The 22,714-nt window shown below is 47.6% G+C and overlaps 1 protein-coding gene across 2 annotated transcripts in view; it reads right to left on the reverse strand.

Annotated features, from left to right (window-relative positions):
- Positions 1-22,457, reverse strand: part of TEP1 (telomerase associated protein 1) — a 35,669-nt gene extending 13,212 nt beyond the window's left edge. For both annotated transcript variants that reach the window (XM_072962754.1, XM_031672977.2), the window contains exons 1-26: positions 22,270-22,457; positions 18,731-19,207; positions 17,470-17,649; positions 17,046-17,180; positions 16,131-16,292; positions 15,568-15,729; positions 15,207-15,281; positions 13,935-14,059; positions 13,565-13,722; positions 10,715-10,824; positions 9,622-9,712; positions 9,210-9,393; positions 6,910-7,078; positions 6,281-6,439; positions 6,023-6,100; positions 4,653-4,783; positions 4,267-4,326; positions 3,328-3,486; positions 2,537-2,713; positions 2,237-2,357; positions 1,551-1,675; positions 1,160-1,273; positions 953-1,070; positions 602-796; positions 303-478; positions 63-219 (exon numbers count right to left, since the gene is read on the reverse strand). In XM_072962754.1, the coding sequence (XP_072818855.1) occupies positions 63-219; positions 303-478; positions 602-796; positions 953-1,070; positions 1,160-1,273; positions 1,551-1,675; positions 2,237-2,357; positions 2,537-2,713; positions 3,328-3,486; positions 4,267-4,326; positions 4,653-4,783; positions 6,023-6,100; positions 6,281-6,439; positions 6,910-7,078; positions 9,210-9,393; positions 9,622-9,712; positions 10,715-10,824; positions 13,565-13,722; positions 13,935-14,059; positions 15,207-15,281; positions 15,568-15,729; positions 16,131-16,292; positions 17,046-17,180; positions 17,470-17,649; positions 18,731-19,183 (3,774 nt within the window). In that variant the 5' untranslated portion in view covers positions 19,184-19,207; positions 22,270-22,457. The remainder of the gene's footprint in view (positions 1-62; positions 220-302; positions 479-601; positions 797-952; positions 1,071-1,159; positions 1,274-1,550; positions 1,676-2,236; positions 2,358-2,536; positions 2,714-3,327; positions 3,487-4,266; positions 4,327-4,652; positions 4,784-6,022; positions 6,101-6,280; positions 6,440-6,909; positions 7,079-9,209; positions 9,394-9,621; positions 9,713-10,714; positions 10,825-13,564; positions 13,723-13,934; positions 14,060-15,206; positions 15,282-15,567; positions 15,730-16,130; positions 16,293-17,045; positions 17,181-17,469; positions 17,650-18,730; positions 19,208-22,269) is intronic.
- Positions 22,458-22,714: the final 257 nt, after the last annotated feature.

Raw genomic sequence — 22,714 nt, forward strand, 5'->3', positions numbered from 1 at the left:
ATTGTTGGAGAGGCCCTTCTCCTCCCTACTGCATCCCACCCCCACCTCCTTCTCACACTCACCCGGGGAAGGGTCTTTGGGATCCAGTCTGAGATCAGCTGCCCGTGCTGGTCTACCAACCTGTCAGCCCCATCGATGATCAGCACCAGAGGCTGGCCACTTTTCAGGGACTGAGCAGCCTTGGGCAGCAGCCTCTGCTGCAGCTCCCACACCAGGCCCCTGTGTATGGAGGGAAGGACCAGGGTCAGCAGGGGTGGTGCCACGTGGTACCCACAAGGCTGGGCTAATGGGGGGAAACACACCGGTAGGTGTTGGGGAGGGCACTTGGCTCTTGCAGCCGGCTATGCAGATAGGCACAGAGGCGTCTGAGCAGGATGAAGGCAAGAGCCTGGTCAGGGCGGGCCCCTGAAAAGTGGAAGAAGACTAAGGGGGCCACTGTGGCCCCATCAGGAGCCTGTAGGGCCGACACAAGGGACGCCTGCATGGGAAGAGGACAGAAAACATGGTCACATTTCATACGCACAAGCTCCCTGGGCCCCACCTCCTTAGCCTTCCTCAGCTCACACAGCCGTCCCTCCCTCCCAGGCCTCTGAGACTGTACCAGGAAGGCAGTCTTGCCCTGTCCCGACTGTCCGGTCACCAGGCTCAGGCCCCCTTGGTGCTGCATCAGCTGCTGAACTGTGTCCCGAAGAAGGCGCGGCCGGGCAGGACTCGGTGGGGTCTGCAGCTGCTGGAAGGTGGCCTGAACCACGTCATCATCTGGGATGGATGCTGGCTGCTCTGGCTGGGCCCCAGGCTGAGGGCACATGGGGAAGTGAATATCTATGTTTCCGTGCTCCTCAGGACCCCAGGCCTAAAACTCACAGAGCTCCCACCAAGTTACTTCTCGCCCAGGACTATCCAGACCACCCTCCCCTAGTCCACTCCCCTAGCCACCAGCACTCCTACTGACCTGGAGGTAAAGCTTCTGGATCATACTCCATACATCCTGCAGAACCAGCTGCCCAAACTCCTCCAGCCCTACAACGTAGGGCCGGCCAGCTGCCACCCCACCCCACTCACAGGGGTATCTGTGGGCAAAGCAAGCCCAAGCAGTCAGAGCAGGCCTGGCCCCCCTCCCATCTCTCCCTGCAGGTGCGCTCCCCCTCTCCCAGCTCACCTGCGACAGGTGATCCCTTTCTGTCTGCTCAGGTAGCTCTTCAGTTCTGAGATCCGAAGTGCAGCCTCTTCAGACTCAGAAGTAAAGTCAGATTTCCAGGCATCCGGTACAGAGCTGACCACCAAAGATACCCCAAGAGTGGGGCTGGACTCAGACCCCAGCCTCTCTCTACCTCCAACCACCAGACCTGGCTGTAATTCCCTGAAACTCAACTGGAGATCTCCCGACTTCAGCTACAAGGCTGCTTTGGTGCTGCAAGGCAAGCTCTCTGGTCCCTGTTTCTCTCTTCCAAGCCCCCCTCTGATACTCTGACTGTCGGGCAGGGAAGACATGTCCACTGAGCCAGTCTGGCCTTCTGCGGAGACCAAGGCCTGGAGGCAACAGAAGGTACCTGAGGAAGCTGGAATCCCGGAAGTAGATGAGAGGTTGGGCAGAGGGCTGCAGGCGGAGGCCCCGATTCAGGAACTGCATCACCTCCATCTCTGTCACAGAGCGACCTGAAGGGTACTGCTGGGCCTGCAAGGAGAGGACAGAGAGCAGGCATGCTAGTGCTGGTCACACTAGCCCCTCCGTGAGACCTGCCAAGACGCCAGGGCCCCTTCATCTCAGTAATGCGCCTCTCTCCCTCCAGACACAAGCCAACAGAATGCAGCTAATAGCTCAACGTTCAGTGAATGCCTATGACAGGTTGAGCATTTTTTTAAATAGATTTCTAATTCTCACAATAACCTTACAATATAGATGTCATTGTTTCGTCTCAATATATGAAGAATTGAGGCTAGATTACTCTAAACTGTTTTTCACAATGGCAGAAGGGAGATCAGAACCCGGTTGTCTGATAGCAAAACCTAAACAGACCTACCGCTTACTTCTCACATCCCAGAGCCAAGCCACAGGTATCTCTCAAAGGAATTCCCGCATCTAGGACTTGGTCACTCACAGAACCATCTGCCTGTTTCAAGTCCCAAGGGTCTGCCTGTGCATAGTCCCAGGGTTCTGAACACACGTTGGCTTCTCTCACCCCCACCCCAACCTTTGTTTCCTCCCCAGATCCTGTTCCAGTTTTGTCTGACTTACCCAGCGGAAGTGAGGATGGTCAGGGAGGCTGTAGCTGGGGGGAACGTAGCCATAGCGGGAGCCCAGGATCCCCACAAACAGCTGCGAGTTCTTCACCTCCCCGAGGCACACTTCCAGTTGTCTGCAGGATGGTTAGGGGGACACCGCGTCAGGGAGATGGAGTCCTGGCTCACAGCCCACAGCATCCAAGGAGCAACCCCCTGCCCGCAGCCCTCAGCCATCCTCGCAGCCCCAACCCTGCCCACACCAGTTCCACCTCTCAAGCCCCTCAGCCGCGACCCAGCCCCTCTTCCCTGTGACCTGTTCCGACGGGTCTCCTCCTCGGTGACACCCCAGCGCAGGTCGATGGCGTGAAGGCTGATGCAGTAGGGGGCCGCTCGGGCCTGCAGTGCGGGCAGCAGGGACCTCAGCAGCAGGTCCCGCTCCCCATGCATGTCCCGGAAGGTGGAGGAAATGAAAAGCCGGATGCTGCGCCATCTGCGGGCAAACTAGGGGTCAGCCCCACAGCCCAGCTCCACAGATGGGGCTGTGTCTGCTCTTCTGCACTGAGCATGGGCCCAGAATACCCTGCTTAGCACCTCAACTGCAGGGCCCTGGAAATTAAACCCCACTTGCCATGTCTCATGCACCCGTCCTGTGTCAGCAATAATTATTATGCACCTACTATCTGCCGGTGAAATGCTCACGACAGCACTGTGAGGTGAGCACAATCATCATCTCCATTTTACTGGTCAAGAAACTACAGCTAAAGACATCAAGCAACTAGCCCATGTTTCAAGCGACTATTTGGCAGAGCCAGGATGGCAGAGCCAGAGCCTGCGCCCTGAAGCCCTCTGCCTGAGCCCTGGCTGTATGTCCCCAGTGCCTGCTGCCCACCTCACATTCTAACCCCCTTTCCCTAGTAGAGAAAGGGGGTGTGTGCTCACCATCAGACAATTTCCTGTGTTCAAGAAACCCCTGCCTGGGGAAGAGGACACAGACCTCAGTGAATACAAGCAGCAGCATCTCAACAGCCAGAACCGCAGGCACCCATTTCTCCAGGTTCAAACAGAAGCCCCTCCCAACTCACAAAGGCCAAAACACAGACTGACCCAAGCTGGGAAATAGGAGCCAGGGGGCTTGGAGTACTCTCTTCCAGTGGCCGGAGAGACTGGACCCCTGTCTTTCCTGGGGGAGGTGGAATCTTGAATATTTTGTCCATTTGGCCTACATGTTCTAGAAGGCGGGAGGCCCCACGCTCTGCGATGAACCTGACATAAAGAGCGACAAAATAAGTGAGAGAGAAATAGCGGAGACTCAGGAAGATCTTCCAAGAGGGCCGGGGACAAAGATATGGCTAGATTAGGCCACCCAGTGAAGTGGGGCTGCTTAACAAGTTGACAATATACAGTAAGTGTAGACTGGATATCAGCGAGACAGCAGAACCACAGGAATGAAGGGACAGAGAAGAAACCCAGTCACAGCCCCTTCTGCTGTGTGCATGGCTATTATAGGCTTTCTGTTGGGCCAGGGGCAACTGGGCTGAAAGAAGGGATACAAATTAAGGTCATGCCAGTCTGGGCTTGATCAGCCCTGTACCAGCCGTGAAAGCTCCCTGGAGAAGCAGGGAAGTGCATGAGGCTTCCTAACAGGAGTGGGGGACAATGTGTGGCATCCAAAGGAAAAGGCAGGGGAGGAAACAAGTAAATGGGAAGCCTAGTGGTAGAGAGAAAGAGAAAGTTAAAAGATTTCGTTGGATTTGGCATAATTGAATAAAGTGAACAAAGGATTTCCTCTGAAATGGAATGGGAACAGAGGCCACAGAGAATGAACAGAAGTGACGTGACCAACTCTTTGAGTTATTCCCTTAAAAGCAAACAGTACAATCTCCCATGTCCCCTTTTCTCCTTTCCTACTAGATGTAATACAAAAATGATGGCCGGAGCTGGAGCAGCCATCTTGAACTATGAGGTAGAAGGAGAATATTTGAGGATGGTAGAGCAACAAGACAGAAGGTGCCCCAGCCTCTTCAGTGTCCATCCTGTACTCACTTCAGTATCCCGTCAGTACAGCCTGAGAGAGTCACGTCATTGGGATTCAAATCTTGATATCTGGCAAAGGAAGAAGCAGTCACTACTGGTCAAAAACAGTGCCAAGAACACAGAGTCACTGCCTCTAACACTCCAAGATGGACACCCCACCTCTGCACTTTTACTAGGGTTCTGTGCTAGGCTGGGACTGGGGCAGACCATCACAAAGGGGTACGGAGCCAGGCTGAAGGCTTCAGGGAAAGTTCCAGCACTTGAAGCACAACAGAGGTAAGAGGTAGAAACAAAGAGGGGCCTGGCGAGTAGGAGTGTCCTGAGCTTTAGTAGGGTAGGCAAGAAACACGGATCACTCTCCGCTGGCACCGGGGAAGGAGTGCGAGCGCCCTCACAGGTAGTCCGTCCTTCTCAGGAGAACACCAACAAAGAGGCACTTGGGATTCACATGCTGCCAGAAAAGCTGTTTGGCCGCATTTATCGATTTCTCATCCATCTTTTGGCCAAAGACGATGACCCTGTCCACCTGTAAGACAAAAGGGGAGGGGCTGAGACCAGGAACAGAGGGATAGCAGAGGTGGCAAAGAGCTCAGGACATCAAGAGAAGAGATCTCTCAGAACTAGGGGATCAGGAGGACTCTGTGGCGGGTAGAAACGGCCATTCCTGAGAGCACCTAAGCTGCAAAAAGCCACTATACCCTGACTTGAAGGGCATCAAAGTGGAGTGTGGGATTACCAAGATATAGAAGCAACCTAAGTGCCCAGCAACAGGTGACTGGATAAAGAAGATGAGGTGTGTATATATACAATGGACTATTACTCAGCCATAAAAAAGAATGATGTTCTGCCATTTGCAGCAACATGGATGGACCTGGAGGGCATTATGCTAAGCAAAATAAGTCAGACAGAGAAAGACAAATTTTGTATGATATCACTTATATTGGGGAATCTAAAAATTACAACAAACTAGTGAATAAAACAAAAAAGAAGCAGACTCAACAGGTACAGAGAACAAACCAGTGGTTACCATTTAGGGGCAGGGGCAATGTAGGGGTGGCGGAGTGGGAGGTACAAATTATTGGGTGTAAGAATAAGCTCCAGCATGTATTGTACAATAGGGAATATAGCCAGTATTTTATAATAATTGTATATAGAAAGTAATCTTTAAAAAGTATATAAAGTTTTTTTAAATTTTTAATAAAAAATAGAGTTTGAGGTAGTGATAGTGTGAAGCTGGCTCATTCAGGCTCACAAGAACTTACTGTCAAACTTTTAGGAATTCTGTGAGCCAGCTGTTAAGCATGGCCACCACTAAATATTAAATTGTGTAAGATTACAATTGAATATATTAAACACAAAGGTAATAGACACTAAAAAGTCATCACTTCCTAATTATTTTACTACATTTCACCATTATCTACTCTTGAAGTTACTTACATCTATTTTATCTATATTGTGGGAATACTATATAAAGGTGTGCTCCTGAGCACCTCCTCCCAACTCTGTGTTCACTGACAGCATGTTGGTAGCTTGAGATCAGCCATGGAAGGCGTATTTACACCATGGAAATTAGCAAATGCTATTAACTAAGACTTATGTTTCCAGATTGCTGGTTGTTAAATATCTCCCAGCATACCCTGAGTTAGGGGTCACAGCCAGCAGGGTATTGTGCATAGCTTGCAAGGAAGCTTTGAGAAATAAGATACATTGTGTGGAGGAAAATGTAGGGGAGGATGGGGTTTCTCAGGGACTGGGCAGTACTCACAGGGACCCTTTGGGTAGCCAGGGACAGCAAGTGCTTCCCCAAAGTAGGCAGGGACCATTCATACTTTTCATCCAACTCCTGAAGGAAAGAGACTCATGTCATGTGGCTGCATAGGAAACGGTCAGTAAGTGACAAACATTACGGTCTGTTCGGGAAATCCTCAAACCTGAGAATATCCAAGCCCTTCCTGACTAATCAGGCTGTTCTCAGGCCTCTGTCCATTCATATATGTCCACGTGGTAGGGGTGGGGGTCCAACCTGGACTTGAGCTTGGAGATCTGTGGCAGTCTTCAGGATACCTTCTTCTGCCTTAATCGCAACAGCCTTCACAGTGCTTCCTCCACACAGCAAGAGGTCCACCTGCTCTGCCCGAGCCACCATCATCCCAATCAGCAGCAGCACGTAGTTCAGAGGGGGCTGATTGGACAAGCATCAGAGTGAAATAAGGCTCCCCTGCTTTAGAATCCACCTCTGCCCACCCCGCCCTGGGGGCCAACATCTCCACTGGCTGGGGAAAAGTGGGCAAAGTCCCCAGTGAAGAAAGGACAGCTTCAGCAGCCCCCAGGAAGAGCTGACCGGGAAGGAAGGTGGAGAAGGGCCAGGGTCCCAGCCCAAATTCAACAATGGGATGTAAGGAGGTGGAAGTGATGCGTATTTTGGTGACAGAAATTAGAGAGTATTAAGGACCAGCCAAATGTGAAAAGTTACTGATATAATCCATGAACAGGCTTGAGACCACATTCTAGGAATTGTCCATAGGAACCAAGATCTGATGTCAGGAAGCCAATTAGTCCTGAGGGCTTGCATGGGAGATTCAGGTCGGGAACAGGATGCCTCTCAGGATTCCCAGCATCTTACCAACCACCCCCACCTGTTTATACTTTTACCCCTTGTGGGTTGCTCTTGGGAAGGATCCTGTCTGCACCCGCATCCGTCAGATAGACCAAGAGGGTGCGGCCTGGCAGTGGCGGTAGGCTGTGTTTAACAGAGATGTTCACAGCTGTCTCCAGGGCCTGTCGATACCGAGCTAGCATCTCACGGTCAAATTTCCACTGTCTGCAGGCAGGAAAGATACAGACAGAGGGCTCAGGGGCTTCCCCGTTTGCCACTTTGAGGCAGATGGGAAGATGAAAACTTGCCACTCACGTATGAAGTCTTCACCCGCTCCCCCTCCACAGCCCGTCTGCGATGTCAGTAGAGAAAACAGGGCCACAGCTTCCCCTAGCCCCCATCCTACGGGATCCTCCTATTCCATTCTCAGGGCTGGAGGGAAGTCATTTGTAGACCCCCTCTCTGAAAGTGCTGGCCATGCTTACCACATCAAGCCATACTTACTTCATGAGGCAAGATTTAACTACCACCTATTTTTAAAGTATAGTTTAAAGAACAAATGCTAACTTCTTACTCTGAAAAATGGCAATCAAAGGAGAAAGAACTGAACATTCCTCCTACCTTTCCAAGACAATCTCTATTTCAAAGTAACCAAATAGCTTTAGTTCATGAGGGAGGTTCTTATTAGAGTTCTCGGTAATAAATACAGAGAATGATAGAAAACAACTTCATTCTGTAACTGCTAATGAAACAATTGATTCAGGACAAGAACATCAATGGGTAAACTGTTCATTTTACAGTGGAGAAATCAGGCTCTCGTCACTTAAAAGCACGGATCAATCACCACCACTGGACTTTTTGTGCCTCCTGGTCCTGTTTACCCTATCAGGAGGCAAAAATTCTGGTGGTCTTACTCATAGTGTACAAAGGATCATCCACAAAATACTCTTGTAAGAAAAAAAAAGTTAAATCTGAATCTATTCAAGCTTTTAGAGTTAATGCCCAGGGTCCATGAAATAGAGAAACAAATCAGATGACACTGAAGAAGCAGACAAATCTAGAATGTGGGACATTCTCTGGGGCCCCTTGAACCTGATTTTCACAGCAAGTCAATGTCATGAAAACAATTAAAAGATTGTAAGAGATTTAAGAGACTTAATAACTAACTGTAATGTGTGTGTGCCTTATTTGGATCCTGATTTGAATAAACTGTGATACTCAAAGGTAATATTTTGAAACAATGGGAAATTTGACCATAGACTAGATAATAAACGGTAATACCAAGGAATTATTTTTAGTTCTGTTCGGTATATTAATGGCATTCTGATTATATGAGAAAATGTCTGTTTTAAGAGACATATGTAAAGTACAGCAGGGTAAAGTAAAATGTATCATATTATTAGGCATTTGTTTTTAAAAATATCTTCAGGACCTCATGCATGCTAAGCACACACTCTACCACTGAGCTATACCCTCCCCCTAGACAATAATTTAATATTACATTTAACTTAACTTTATATATAAAAATATTTTCATTTCAATATGTTAATACAAAAAATTATGAATGAGATATTTTACATCTTTTTTCACACTGTCCTCGAAATTCAGCACATCTCAGTTCCCATTAGCCACGTTTCAAGTGCTCAATAGCCACATGTAGCCAGCAAAGACATACCGTTTGAACTTCACTCTCGGCTTAATTCTTTAATGGCTTGTGTTCAGCCACTATTTCACTGATTCTGGCAAGTTCTGGCCACTGAGCCTCCTAGAAGGTCAGATGAACCCTGCATTTGTCTTAAATGAAAATGAATGAAGATACTGTGGAAATGTCTAAAAGGCAGAGTGCTGGGACTTCACCAAGCTTACAGAACAGGTTTTATGATGACTTTGAGTCCGTTTGATGATAACTATCCTTATATGCATCAAAAGAAAAAGGAAAGTCAATGGGTCAGAAAACACACAGAGGGAGAGAAAAAGAAAAACAAACAGATATCACAGAGAAGAAAAAGAAAGAAAAGTGGGAACCAGAGCAGAAGCAGAGAGGCACTCTCATGCACTAAGAGAAAGGGAAATGCCACACAGGTGGGCAGAGTACATGGAAACCAGTGAAACAAGCACAGATAACAGAGTGGAGGCCCAAACACAGGTTCGGTTTCACAGTTCTCCCTAGGACAATGTCAAAGACAAGGTTCGCTGGGCAAGCAACCTGACCCAGGCAAGTCTCAGCCACTGGGATGACTAACAAGCACGAGCTTACAGAATAAAAGCGGGGGTTCCCAGATGACTCCCAGGCTCTTTCTGGGTGCCTCTTGTTGCCCACCTTCTGCTCCCAGCTAGCACACACTCACACACAAACCTGGCCTTGTGTAGTCTCAGCTTCGCCCGCTTGAGCTGATCGTATACCACAGGCATCATCATGGCTGCCCGCAGTTCCCGACGACTTGGTTTGCAAGACTGCCAGGAATAGTAGTTCTTGCCATATCTTGCGTTTTTAATTAATATCTGCCTTACCAGTTTTGTGTTGGAAGGAAATGGCAACGCTGTGTGGCGACAGGGAAGTATCTGAGTCAGGCAGCTTCTATTTCCGCATCTTGTCCTCCCATCAGTACCTGTCCTGAGTCCTGACCCTGGGAGCTGGCCAGCGTCTGACCTCTGCCCGCCCCACACCCTGACACTGGAAGGTAAGAGGCTGAAAAATACCAGGGCTGCTGTCTCATCTATTCTCAGACACGAGAGACAGACAGGAGTTGGAAGAAGAGAGATAATACCTTTTTTTTCAAGTTGAGCCTCAAGGGCATTGATGGAATCATGAGCATTAAGGAACCTGAATGGAAACTGCCGACTGTGAATCACCGACTTCTGCAAAGAAAGAGCAGGGTCATGAGCAGAGAATCAGGGAGTATGGGGTGCATCAAGGGCTTCAGGTACAAGGAAGGTGAGATAACCACTCTGCTAAACTTGTGGGAAGGTGAGGAAGAACGAAACGGATATTACAGAAGGGTGGAGAAGAATAAAGAAAGATATCATGCATGGAGACAATCTAAATGTTCATTGACAGATGACTGGATAAAGAAGTTGTGGTATATTCATACAATGGAATACTACTAAGCCATTAAAAGGAATAAAATAATACTACTTGCAGCAACATGGATGAAACTGGAGATCACCATTCTAAGTGAAGTAAGTCAGAAAGAAAAAGAAAAATATCATATGATATCACTCATATATGTAATCTAAAAAAAAAAGACACAAATAAACTTATTTACAAAACAGAAACAGACTCACAGACATAGAATACAAACTTATGGTTACCAGAGAAGAAAGGGGGTGGGAAAGGATAAACTGGAAGCCTGAGATTTGCAGATACTAACTACTATATATATAAAATAGATATACAACAAGTTTCTTCTGTATAGTACAGGAAACTATATTCAATATCTTGCAGTAGCCTTTAATGAAAAAGAATACGAAAATGAATATATGTATGTCTGTGTATGACTGAAACATTATGCTGTACACCAGAAATGGACACAATACTGTAAACTGACTATACTTCAATTAAAAAAAAAAAGAAAGAAAGATGTCATGTGAGAATATGAGAGGAGGTGAAAAAGAAAGGAGAGGAAGTAATAGAAGGTCCCCTGCTTCTTCTATATTAGACTCCCTCTGAAGTTAGTAGTCACAGAAATTATCTCAGAAAATCAAAAGGAAAGTTCTAACATTCTAATTCCTCAAAGGGATGATGAACCCCAGACCTATCTGTACCTCCACACCTGTTTACAGCCCACAAGGAAATAACCTGGTGGCTGTGACCTTCCCCAGCCACCAGGAGAAGCCTGGCTCCCCGCCCCTCACACATACGGCATGCTGGAGTCTCTGGAGCACAAGCTCGTGGTGGTGTGTGCTGATTCCAACGCGCAGCAGGTTGCACAGATTCCGGAGCATGGCCATGAAGGGAAGCTTCCCACTGTCTGTGGAAGGTCGGGCACAGGGTGAGAAAGGCAAACAAAGGATGAGTGAGAGAGGTCAGAGACTGGAGCAAGAAGCTCAGAGGCCATGCAGAATAGTCAGGTTGGAGGAAAGGAGGTACTAACAGGTGATCTTTCCTACTCAAAATGTTTTAAAGGTCTGGAAAGAGATAAACCGGGTTGCCTGAGCTTGGAGCAAAATCTACAGTTTATGGGATTGGCTATATCAACAAACAACTTAGGTTATCACTTTGTCTGTTGGCACCAGCCCTGAGATTGGGCTCAACTGGCAAAATACAGTTCTCTAGAGTAATGACTTCCAGAATTTTTGGAGATATTTCCTAGTACAATCTTAGTTATAAATTACATGTATGTAGTACAATCATTAGTTAATATTTGTTAGTTAATAAGGTAAAGGTGAACGTAACTCCGTATTTCAAATAGTCTTCTTGATAATTCTTAAGTGTTTTGGCCAATGTCCTGTAAGAGCTGATTCAGCAGTCACTATTTTTATTTAAAGATAGATGAAAAAGACTTGCACTGAAGCAGAATTTCACTTCTGTCTCTTTTTTATTTTTCACTTCTCCCTGTGATATGAGTATCCCCTTCAAGTCACAGTTTCTCAAGAAACTTTTTAAGGCTTATGTCAGTTTTAGAGGGTTAGTTTGGTTAATACTGAATAATAATTCTAAATCTGTTTGCAATTCAAAGATAAGCTGCAATAAGTCACACTGTACAGAAAGCAGAGTGAGGGGGCACCACCAATTCCATTGTGCTGTGGATCTCCCACGCTTCCTCAATGAACCTCAACTATAATATGTGACATTGAACCACAGAATATGGGACTGAGTGGCTAGAGTTCTATCTGTATAGCAAATACTGGAAAAATTCTTTCTTTGAGATACAGGTAAACATAAGTAGGAGTTGTGATATTTTTCCTGGGTCCCCCAGAGACGCATTCAGACACATTTAGAGACCAGGCCTACTGGACCCCCACCCACATCCCAGGCACTAGCCATCACCATCAGCAGCTTTTATTTGGAGAGTGGTGGTACCTTTTTTCAGGTAAGTCTTATTTGAATTACAGCCAGAAGCTTTCAGCTTTCTGGAAGTCCTGGGGTTCTCTAGTCATAACTCTGATTTGCAGGCTGTGTAGAACAGTTAGGTTGTGTATATAGCGTAAGTGACGTGTGACAACACCGGAACTACTGCACTCTTGGTCAATTCGTAAGCTTTGCTCACTTGTTGCTATGTATGGAGGGTTTTCTTAATATTTTATAATTTATTTATTTTTTTTAATGGAAGTACTGGGGATTGAACCCAGGCTCTCATGCATGCTAAGCATACGCTCTACCACTAAGTTCTGCCCTCCCCCACCCTGTATGAAAGGTTTTCTAGAGCATTCTGAAAATAAATTAAGTTCAATATCATATTGATGCTATTAAACAATAAAATGAATATTTATCCCATGGATTGAGAAATTCACTGATTTCATTCTAAAAAAGTCATTAATGAGTTATTAATGAGCCTGTGGTTTCCAAAGAGGGGTCTGTACAGCTATTACATTTTATCTGATACTTATATATATATATATATAGTTCTATTTTCATACCATATTTATATAATTGTATTTTATGTATTTCCTAAAGTACATAATTTATTAGTACATGTATAAAAGTTTTAAAAATACATATACATATATTTCTGGTGTATCCCAAAAATTGTTTCTGCAATATATGATCAAAAAACTCTGGAGACCACTGGATTAGACTATGGGCATTTGAGTCAACCAAGAGAAACAGCACAGTTCTGATGTTCAGGGGAAGAGTGAGGAAGTGCAGATGACGCACACCAGAATCATCAGCATACTGGCTGCCATGCAGACCCCGTAATCCTGCTCTACCCAAAGTTGTATCAAACATTCAGGAAGAGGTTGTCAAGCACGTGTGTGTATGTGTGCGCATGTGTGTGTTTTAGTTCCCATGTGATTCTGATACACACGCCACCAGTGACAACCACAAAGTGAGAGTACTGATATGCAGCTGAGCAATTCGGGCTGCCCTGAGGACAATCTATAAATGGCAACTCACAGAGAAGTAAAAGCCAACTTGGGCTTCTGAAGCTCCAAAATATGAAGTCTACAAAACTCAAGCCGTCAGAAAGCCTATAGACAGGTATTTTTCAACAGAGAGAAGTTGATTTTAAATTTTCAAAGATGAAAGAGGAAGTAGAAGAAAAACTTGAATAGAAAGAGCCTTCTAGGGTTAAAAATAAACTAGCACAAAAATAAGGAGAAGACTGAAAGTGATCTGGTCCTCCCCATTTGAACTACTTCTCTTTATCAGTGTGGGCAAATTACTTAAAATATTTATGTCCTAAAAATGGGTTTTGGTGGCGATTCCAAGAGGCCATGGACCAGTCCTACCTTGTTTGGATGAGTTACACAGACACTGACACAAGTGAAATCGGAGAGAAGGCACCACTTTTGTCATGTGTTGATAAAGGCCTGGAGCTCACCCAACCACGTCTGGAATTACCCACCTATGATGCCAATGCTACTCAAAGCACCACCCACTTTGGTGGGGTCAATGGCAGACCTATAAATCCAATCACTTTCAGTGATGGAACTACCAGGCAGGAGAATAACTCCACCATGCCCTGGAAATCCTCTAGTCAGAGTTCCAAATGTAGAGGCATGAACAGGGAAGAGAGGAAGGGAGCGTGACGGCCAAGGTTACTCTACCTATGAGTTCCTCCCAGACGGAAGCTTTGCTCCCCCGCAAGCTCAGCTCCCGCTCCCAGGTCAGTGGCCGGGCGAGCTTCATCCGTTTCCCAGCTCTGCTGGAATCCCAGGGCCCAGGAAGGCGACTTCGAGAAAAGGCCTGTAGGTTGGAGGGGTATCTGGGACAGAGGGGGAAAAACTTATCATTTCCAAGCCGGCTGAAAACAACTCAGAAAAGGAAAAGTGAGTCAGTCAAAGCCAGCCAGTCATGTTTAAGGCTACGTTGGCCCAAACTAATGTTGCCGGGGTCCAACTGCAGGGATTGGGGCCAGGGGTGTGGAAGAGTCGGGGCTACCCAGATGGAGTGTGTGCCCAGGGTGCAGCTTCTCACCTGCAGCCCAGCAGGGCTTGGACGTGCTGCGCAGGCTCGTGGATGTGCAGTCGCTGTACCAGCTTCTTCAGGGTGAACCTTGGCTCCTTCTTTTCCACTGACACTGCACTGTAGGCCTCCTCAAACTGTGGAAATATCCCCAAGTCCCACAGGGGCCATTCAATTCAAGGGACATGGTCACTTTCTTCAGAAAACAAAAACCAAGACCATCCTCTACCTCTGAGGTAATTTCTTCCTCCAAAGTAGATCTGGTCTAAGACTAGGAATAGGGGACAAAACTCTCCAACAACAAGAGCTCCCATGGCAAGCAAAACAGAGTGGATCTTTGGGGTCACTGTGTTTCACTTCCACAAGGTTGAATGGTTAACATGGGATGACTGGCTTGTGAAAAAACAAGATGAGGACAGAATAAACTGAGAACACCTTGTTCTCAGGAGGGAGCAGGAGAGGCAGCTCTTATTTACATCACGGAGACGTGGAACAGGTAAATGGAGGCATCAGCACAACGCAGTCTGCGAGGAGTTAAACTGAAAGAAGCTGGATTCCAGAATCTTCTATGGCAGAAGAGCTAAGTTTGGGATGTATTAATAGGATGAAGAGGAAAAAATGACTGGACCAATGGAGGATGTGGGGTTTTTTTGTAATATTAATATATATTTTCCTAATAATCAATTTTAAAGACATTGATGGTGACTTATTCAGTGCCAGGTATTGTTAGAAATACTTTAAATACAGTAAGTGATTTAATCCTCACAAAAACCCAGTGAAGTTGGTACTGCTATTATCCCCATTTTATATGTGAGAAAAATGAGGCAGGAGAGGGTAAGTCATTTAGCCAAAGTTGCATAGCCAGCAAGTGGTGGTGGTGGCGGCAGGATTCAAACCAGGTAGTCTGAATCCAGATTCCACACTCTTAACCACTAAGTGCAGTGCCTTATTTGTTAGTAAAGTTAAAAAAAAAAAAGTTTGGTTTGTTTTTAAAACTTCCTGTGGAAGGTAGACATATCAGAATGTTTTTAACTCACTTACCCAGCTGGATGTGTCACCGGTCAGTAAAGTATGACACTATGGAGAGCCAAGTGGAAATAAAAGGAGCCTTTCCCAGCGTGCTCAAAACCCACCATCACAGCTGCGAGGTCCCCAGGGAGGAGACTGGCATGTGCCTACTACACCCACTGTTACTGTTTCTGAACCAAATGGCATTCCATTTCTAAATCCAAGTTGAGAAAAGACTGGACTTGTACATTTGGAACCCCAGAACAAGGCACTCACCATAAGCTGATCACGGTAAAGAGGCCGAATGAACTTTGGCCAATATTGCTTCATCTTAGAGAATGAACTCTCCTTCTGTAGGGACAGGAGAAGCCATTTCCAAAAGGGACACCTGGAGAGACCCATCCCAACAGCCCGGAAGGCCCATCTCTACCAAAAGGGAAGCCTGCCCTGTCCTCTCTGCCCCCTGGGCTCTCCCCGGCTCCTGTGCATTTCTCTGACTCCTTCTGTTTCTGGTGATAGAAACATGTCAGGTGCTTAACGTGGACTCCCTAGGGGGTCAGCATATTCCCTCATCCCCCTACTTTCCAGGGAAAGGGGGCCTAGGCTGTGAATGACCAGGGCTGAGGCAGGGACTGACTGGAGGGCGGGGCAACCGGCGAGGCCGTCGCTTGGCCCGGTGCTTCCGAGGGTTGTACTTAGCCAGCTGGTACTCATCAAACTGGACAAATTTGTCTGTCATTGCTGCACGCAGGCAGGCAGGCAGGGGCACCAGCTTGTCCTCCCCTCTGCTAGCCAGGCTCTGTCAGAGAGAGAAGCCACCAGGAGTGAGACCCTCCAAAACAGAAAGAGAACACTTCATGGGGTAAAGTGACAGCACAGAATAGGGAGCACCCAAGCCCCAGCTCTGCAGTGACCATCTCTGTGGAGCTGAGTCTGTTGGCAAAATTTTCGCTCTCTTCACAGTAAACACGAGGTCCAGAATAACACCAGTTATTTCTCAGACTCAGTCCAGCCCTCCTCAGTCATATTCTCCCTGTTGGGAAACCCAGCCCAGTAGTGGGAAAAGCTGTCCTGTCTGGGCACCAGGGTTGAGGACAGCTGAGGAGAGGCCACAGTGTCTGAGAATTTTCCCTAGGGGCGCAGTGAGCAAAGGAGAGGGAATGAAGTGAGAGTCAAAGCTCAGAGAACTGAACGCCATACCTGGTAGAACTCGGCCACCTGGATCCAATCAGAAGGCAGCTGGACAATGGCACAGAAATATCGTCGCAGGTGGGGGCGGCAGACTGGCAAGAAGGCAGCAATGGCCAAGACTTTGTTGGCCATATCCCGGACATTCAGCTGCTGCCTGGCGTACAGAGATGCCTAGGGCACAGGGTAGGGAGGGTTGGCATCTCAGCCACTTCTTGACAGCACGGTGCCCTAAACTAACTTGTTTATCTAATCTGCCTGCATAAAGCCTCTCCTGAGCTGCCATATTGTCTGTAAAATAGAAGTCCAGCCTCTTGGCTTGGCATTCTACATCCACCGCAATCTAGCCCTTATTCACCTTCGCAGCATGTCTTCTCCTAAGTCTATTGTCACCTCCTAATTCAACCAGGCCCTTCCCTCTTTGGAAGACCTCCCACCATCAACATCTATCAAAAACTTACCTAGGGTTCAAACTGCTGGATTACCCTGCCATCTTCCAAAGCCTCATGGAAAACAATTTCTCCCCTCCTATTTTCTCTACTTCTGAAACATTCACTACTACTCCTCTATTTGCATTTATATAACATTTGGGGTTACTTTTGCTTCCCTAACAATACCATAGGCTTCTTAAGAACCAGATCCAAGTTTCATTATATCTGTTGGTATAACCCCCAAGGCCTAGCATTGTGTACTCAGCCTGGGTGCTTATTAAATAAACCCCAGCCTACTCTTTCCCAATCCCATCTTCCTGCACTCCTCAGAGAACCCAGGGACTAGGCCTCAGACTCACCCAGAGATCCTACTACCTTCCTCAGCAAAGGTCCCTCCACCCCAGTAGAAAGCTGGTCACCATCCTCCTCACACACCGTAACCACATTCCCCACCTCCTAGCTTCCCACTCCCATCCCCAGCTTCATGCCACAATACCTTGAGGATAAACTCAGGCTCCAAGGGGGCAAGTTCACTGCAAACTTCAAGGAGGAAAATCTGGGTAGAGTAAACTGCATCTTTCATGTTTACATTTGATGCCAGAGTAGAACACAGGAAGCTCATTAGAACCATCTGGAAATTGGGAAGGAGGGAAGAAAGGAGGAAAGAGGTAATAAGGACCAACTTAAGCATCCACTCAGGCCAACTTACAAAGTCAGAGACAGAGAGAATGAACCCAGATTCAGGAAGATGTTTGTCTGGCTGAGAGGGTAGAATAGTGAGTGAGGACCTGAGAAATAAGAGCTCCTTCCCCTCCATCTGTGGCGGGGATCTGGCTCAGCCTTTGGTGACCACTCCTCCCACCTTCCCCCAGCCCTCCCCTCCACCACCATCGACCTCTCCCCAGCTATGGGACTTATACCTTCTTTTCCCAAAGGGCCTGGTCAGTAGTCTCAGGACAAGATTCGGAGTTCCCAGGGGTGAGCTTCAGGGCCAGCTCCTCCATCACCTCCTCCTCTCCCAAGCTTAGACTATAAATTGGCATTTGAGCTTCTGCCCATTCCTTCTCTTCTGGCTTTTTCTCTTCAGAAGACCAATGACCCTGGGGATAGCAGCAGCTATTAATCCCAGCACGCACCCACAGCCCCCTAAACAGAGAGAGAAAGCTGAAAGCAGCTCCCAGGCCCAGGAAGAGTCCACACCTATCTTCCAGCACCAAAGCTCCTCTCCCTCACGCCCCAGCACTGACCCGTCCTGCCTGGCGGACTGCTCCCTCACTGTCACACACGCACCCTCTCCCACATCAACGTCTGAGCCTCTGCTCAGGGGCTTCGTGATCTCCCCACTCTCATCTCCTTATTGACATCACAGCCCAGGAGCCTAGCACCCCTCACAACACACCTCCTGAGATGCTATTAAGGTATTCTGGAGTCAGAAGAACAAGGGCCAAGATCCAGATCAATCCCCCAGCAACCGCGAGCTTACCCTCTATGAGCCTCAGCCTCCTCATCCCCTGGCACCTACCTGATGGGGCACTTAGAAGATTAAATGGGATCATGTGTGTACAACTCTTTGCAAATTACAAAGCCCTAAATAAATGTAAGATGGCGGTAGTCGTAATCCTGACAATGACCCTGGGAGGTAGATTTTCACAGACCTCATCTTAAAAGTGAGGAAATTAAAGCTTCCAAAGGTTAAGAGTCTCACCCAAGTTTGAATGGCTTATAATTGGCAGAGATAGTAGAGGGCTCAGATTTGCGTTTCCCTCAGTCCTACAGAAGGAATGTGTGTTTGTCTAGTGATCCTGACCTGTATACTAAACATGCTTGTACAGATGTGTACAAGTGGACATGTGTCACCATGTGCACACCCAGGGTGTAGTGGCTGCATCTCATGACTTGTAAGATCTCAAAAGCACCAGACTGACTCTGCTACAGCAATATCACGCTGGCTCTCCTCCCGCGGAGAGGTGTTCTAAAAACAAAACCTGTTTTTGCTCTCTGTCCAGAACATCTGAATTGGATATGCAATAAGAGTAACGATGCTGATGAAGACAGCCTTCGGGTAAAGGGCACCTCGGGAAGAGGCTCTGAGGACAGAAGGTACACAGACATCGAAAGCCAGCACCTAGCGCCTCTAACAGACGTGGCTGAAGTGAAGACAAGTGCCAAGGGCGATCTTACCAAAGCTGCTTCCTGAGCTTTCTCTGGAGCAGAGACGGATTTCAAAGCCCTGGGGCAGGTCAGGAGGCCCTGTTCCTCAGAGAGGCACTGAGCCCTTGAGGCTGGAGGCTCAGAGCGCAGGTGGTTGCTGGTGTTCAGGCTGCACAGATCAGTCTGTACCAGGTGAGATACCTGGAGACACCGGAGCAAGGGGCTGGCAGACACAGGGAGTGCGGCCAGGCACCGGTTCTCCAGGGAGAGGATGTCTGAGTGGGCAGATATATGCCCATGTGGTGTCTTCAGGTCAGGAAGTGTGGCCAGGCACCGGTTCTCCAGGGAGAGGATGTCTGAGTGGGCAGACACACGCCCATGTGATGTCTTCAGGGTCTTCAGGTCAGGAAGTGCAGCCAGGCACTGGTTCTCTAAGGAAAGAATGTCCCGGCAGGTAGACACACACCCTTGGAGTTGCTCCATGGCTAGATCCCAACCAGTGTATGCCTAGAAGGAGAGAAAGTCCGGTGATGAGCAACTGGCTGTGTTGGGAGTGCATGTGACTGGGACTACATCTTTCCTGTAGCCCTCCTGGTAATGCCGGTGACCTGCAGGCAGAGAACAACCAGTATTTGTTCTTCTAGGGCTGGGTTCATTCCAAGGACTTACTTGGGGAGTATTCTATAGGGAGTATACTAAGGGAGAGGAGTAGGGAAAAGGTAAGGAAAAGCTTAAGAGCAGGGAATTTAAAAAAAAAAGAAAAGAAAAGCAAGGGCTGGGGAGGAAAGGAGTATGTCTTCTCATGAAGGGGTATTGGTATGACCCCAACTCAGCACAGGGGCCATACCTGTAATCTGGACTCTGGATTCTTAGCTCCAGAGAAACAAACATTTTGATCAAGCTGTCTATACTCACCACCTCAACTTCCTTGCCTCCTACTCACTCTTCAACCAACTAAATGGGATTCTGTCCCCACTATTCCTCCAAGCCTGTCCTCTTGGGTAACTAACGGAATTCTTGTTACTACAAGAATAGATGTATCTTGGTCCTCATCTTACTTCATCTCTCAAGTAGACTATGACACTGTGACCATTCTCTCACGGAAACTCTCTACCTTTGGCTTCTGTGGGGCTACTGTCTTGGTATTCTTCTTACAACTCTGACCACACCTTCTTGGGGGTTCCTTCTCTGCCATTCCGTGAAGGTTGATCCTCCTTAAGAGTTCTTTTCTAACCCTCCTATATACTTTCTCAGGGTGGTTTCACCCACTCTGTTGCTCCAGATAACACTTCTATGCTGACAACTCACAAATTTATTCCTTGCCCTTGATCTCATCTGAGCTTCATACTCATTTATCCATTACCCTGTTAGACATCTCCACTTGGATAACTCAAAGGTACCCAAAATTCCAGATTCCAAATCTATCATTTTTCTACCTCTTCCCCAATTCCACTCCCCCCTCACTGCCCCCTCTGCTTACAGGGGTTTGGAGTAAAACAGGCTTGAGTTTGAATCCTGATGGGACTTTGGGCTAGTTACTTAAATTCTCTGTGCTGCAGTTTCCTACAAAATTGAAATAAACACCTACCTCACAGAGTTGCTACAGGAATAAACAAGAAAAAAATATATATTAAGCACTCAAGGTAGTACCTGGTACTTAGTAAGCTTTCAATAAATGGAAGCTATTGTTATTTGTTGTCTTTATTATTATCCAGTAAACTACGAAATCCTCATGATTCTTCTCCCTCAAAGTCTCTGAAATCTACCCAGCTCTCTCCATTTTGCCTGCGACCACCTTTGCTGCAACCCTCCAATCCATGTGGCATACGCTATGTAGATCTGCCTGAAGGAGCTCCCAATACATACCCCAGCTACCATTTACAACATCACCTTGTTTATTTTATCATGGTAAAAAATTTTATCTAGTTAGCTTATTTTCCTACTTGTTCACTGTTTCTCATTGCTAAAATAAAACTCCCCAAGGGTCAGGGCTCCTTTGTTTTGTTCACCTCTGTCTGCCCAGCATCACACACGGAACCTGGCTTCTGATCTCCCAGCCTCATCTCTTACTGCTGCTCCCATCTAACTTTAAGCTTGAACCATACAAACTCTTTTTAGCTTACGAATTTCCAAAGTATCTCTTGACTCTCAGCTTTTGCACAGGCAGATACCTGGAACACTCTTCCTTCTACCAAGACCACCCCTTTCCCCCAACCCCTCCTGTACTAGGACAAATTCTACCTTCCTCTCACTCTCAAGGCCTCAATTTAATAGTCAGTTCCTCCAAGGAGCCTCAGCTGACACCCAGCCCCAAGTCTGGTACTTCTACATTCACACAACACTGTACCCCCTCTATCACAGAACACATCCCCTGTGTGTAGTTGCCTGTCCGTCTGTCTTTCGTCCCACCAGACTATAAGTTCCTGAGGACCAAGGCCCTTTAGCCTTGTTCACCACTGTTGCTACAATGCCAGTCAGTGGGATTCAGAAGCTTTTGAGAATCTGGTGAAAGCTATGGCACTTTTCCACAGAAAAACATGAGCATATACTATTTTGCACTCAATTTTGAGGGAGTCCATCCATGGATCTTCTAGAATCTCCATTAACTGCAAATTAAGAAGCCCAGCCTAAGGGAATGCTTGAATTTACATCATTAGGAATGTATGTACTCTCTGATTTGAACAAATGCTTATCTCCTATTTACATTTAAGTATTTTAGGAATAAGTATGTTAAGTCAATCACTTAATCCTTAATAGGCAAGAGCTTATGGCCAGGAACGTAGAACACTTTGAAGAAGACTTGAAGGGACTGGCAAAATCCAGAACCAGAAAGGACAATGCATATTTCACTGGACATCAGTGCAGGCAAGTGGCATCAAGAATGATGGCCTGTGTGCCCAGTGTCTTTGTGCTATGTAAGTCCCTGGTGAAAGGAATGGGGAATTTCAGAACTGACTCAAGATTTTAAAAAGAAGTCTCACAACAAAAATGAAGTTAATGTAAAAATAGAGTTACATATTTTTTGCACCCTGATGTTTGTGAAGAGAAACTCGGCTGACCTACACATAAAAAGTAAAAATCTCTGCACATGAAAACTAAAAATCCTCATCACTGGCTCCATTCTCCAGGGAAAACCAACCCCAGGATTTATACGAAGAGTTTGACACTTTCTGTGCATACACAAATGTATGTATAGGTCTATACGTCTCTCCCCCAACAGCCCCCCACCTTTTCTTCTTTATACAAAGAGGATCATACTTTAGACACTATTCTGCACTTAGTATGTCTTGGAGACCTTGCCGTATTTGTTAACACATTAACATCCACCACACATTTAAGCTGGCTATATGACAGTCTACCCTCGTAAGCACAGCCCGGGTTCTGTTACTACAAACAGCGCGCACAGCACAGCACGGTCGGCTCGCGGCAGCTACGCTCTCCATCCAAGGACCACAGAGAGCAGGGAAGAGCGACCCATTCTCACTTGGTCTCTTCCTCCCTCTTCTGAGTCTTGTCCCCGCGCCCTCCCCTTCCCTTTCCCTCGTCCTTCCCACTTCCCTCTCACGCACCGCGCCCGCTCCCGCAGCGGCCAGCAGGGACCGCGGCGCCGAGTCCCCGGGTTACCGCCTGGCCGCGCCGGGCCCTTCCCACCGGCCCGGCTGCCGACCCGGGGCCAGGGCCAGCGGCGGGCGGCGCTCGACCCTCCCCGGAGCCACCCGGGCCGGAGGCAGCTGGCGGTCACGCGGGGCCGCCCGGCTCTGGGCAACAGGAAGCGGGAGCCGGGCTCCGGCCTCCGCGGGTGGGAGGAGCGGAAGCCGGAGGCGGAGCCGGGCTGCGAGCGGGGAGGAGGCTGCGCGCCGCCGGAGACGCGGGGCCGCACGGGCGCGGCCCGCGGGGCGGAGAACGCCGGGCCGGCGAGGCGAATGCGGTGAGGGCTTGGCAGGCTTTTCTGGGGCCTGAGTTTAGTCGCACCCCCTGATCAGTGTGGGACTTCAAAACCTTGTATAGGGATGG

Source organism: Vicugna pacos, chromosome 6, assembly GCF_048564905.1.
Source record: "Vicugna pacos chromosome 6, VicPac4, whole genome shotgun sequence".
Taxonomy (NCBI): Eukaryota; Metazoa; Chordata; class Mammalia; order Artiodactyla; family Camelidae; genus Vicugna; species Vicugna pacos.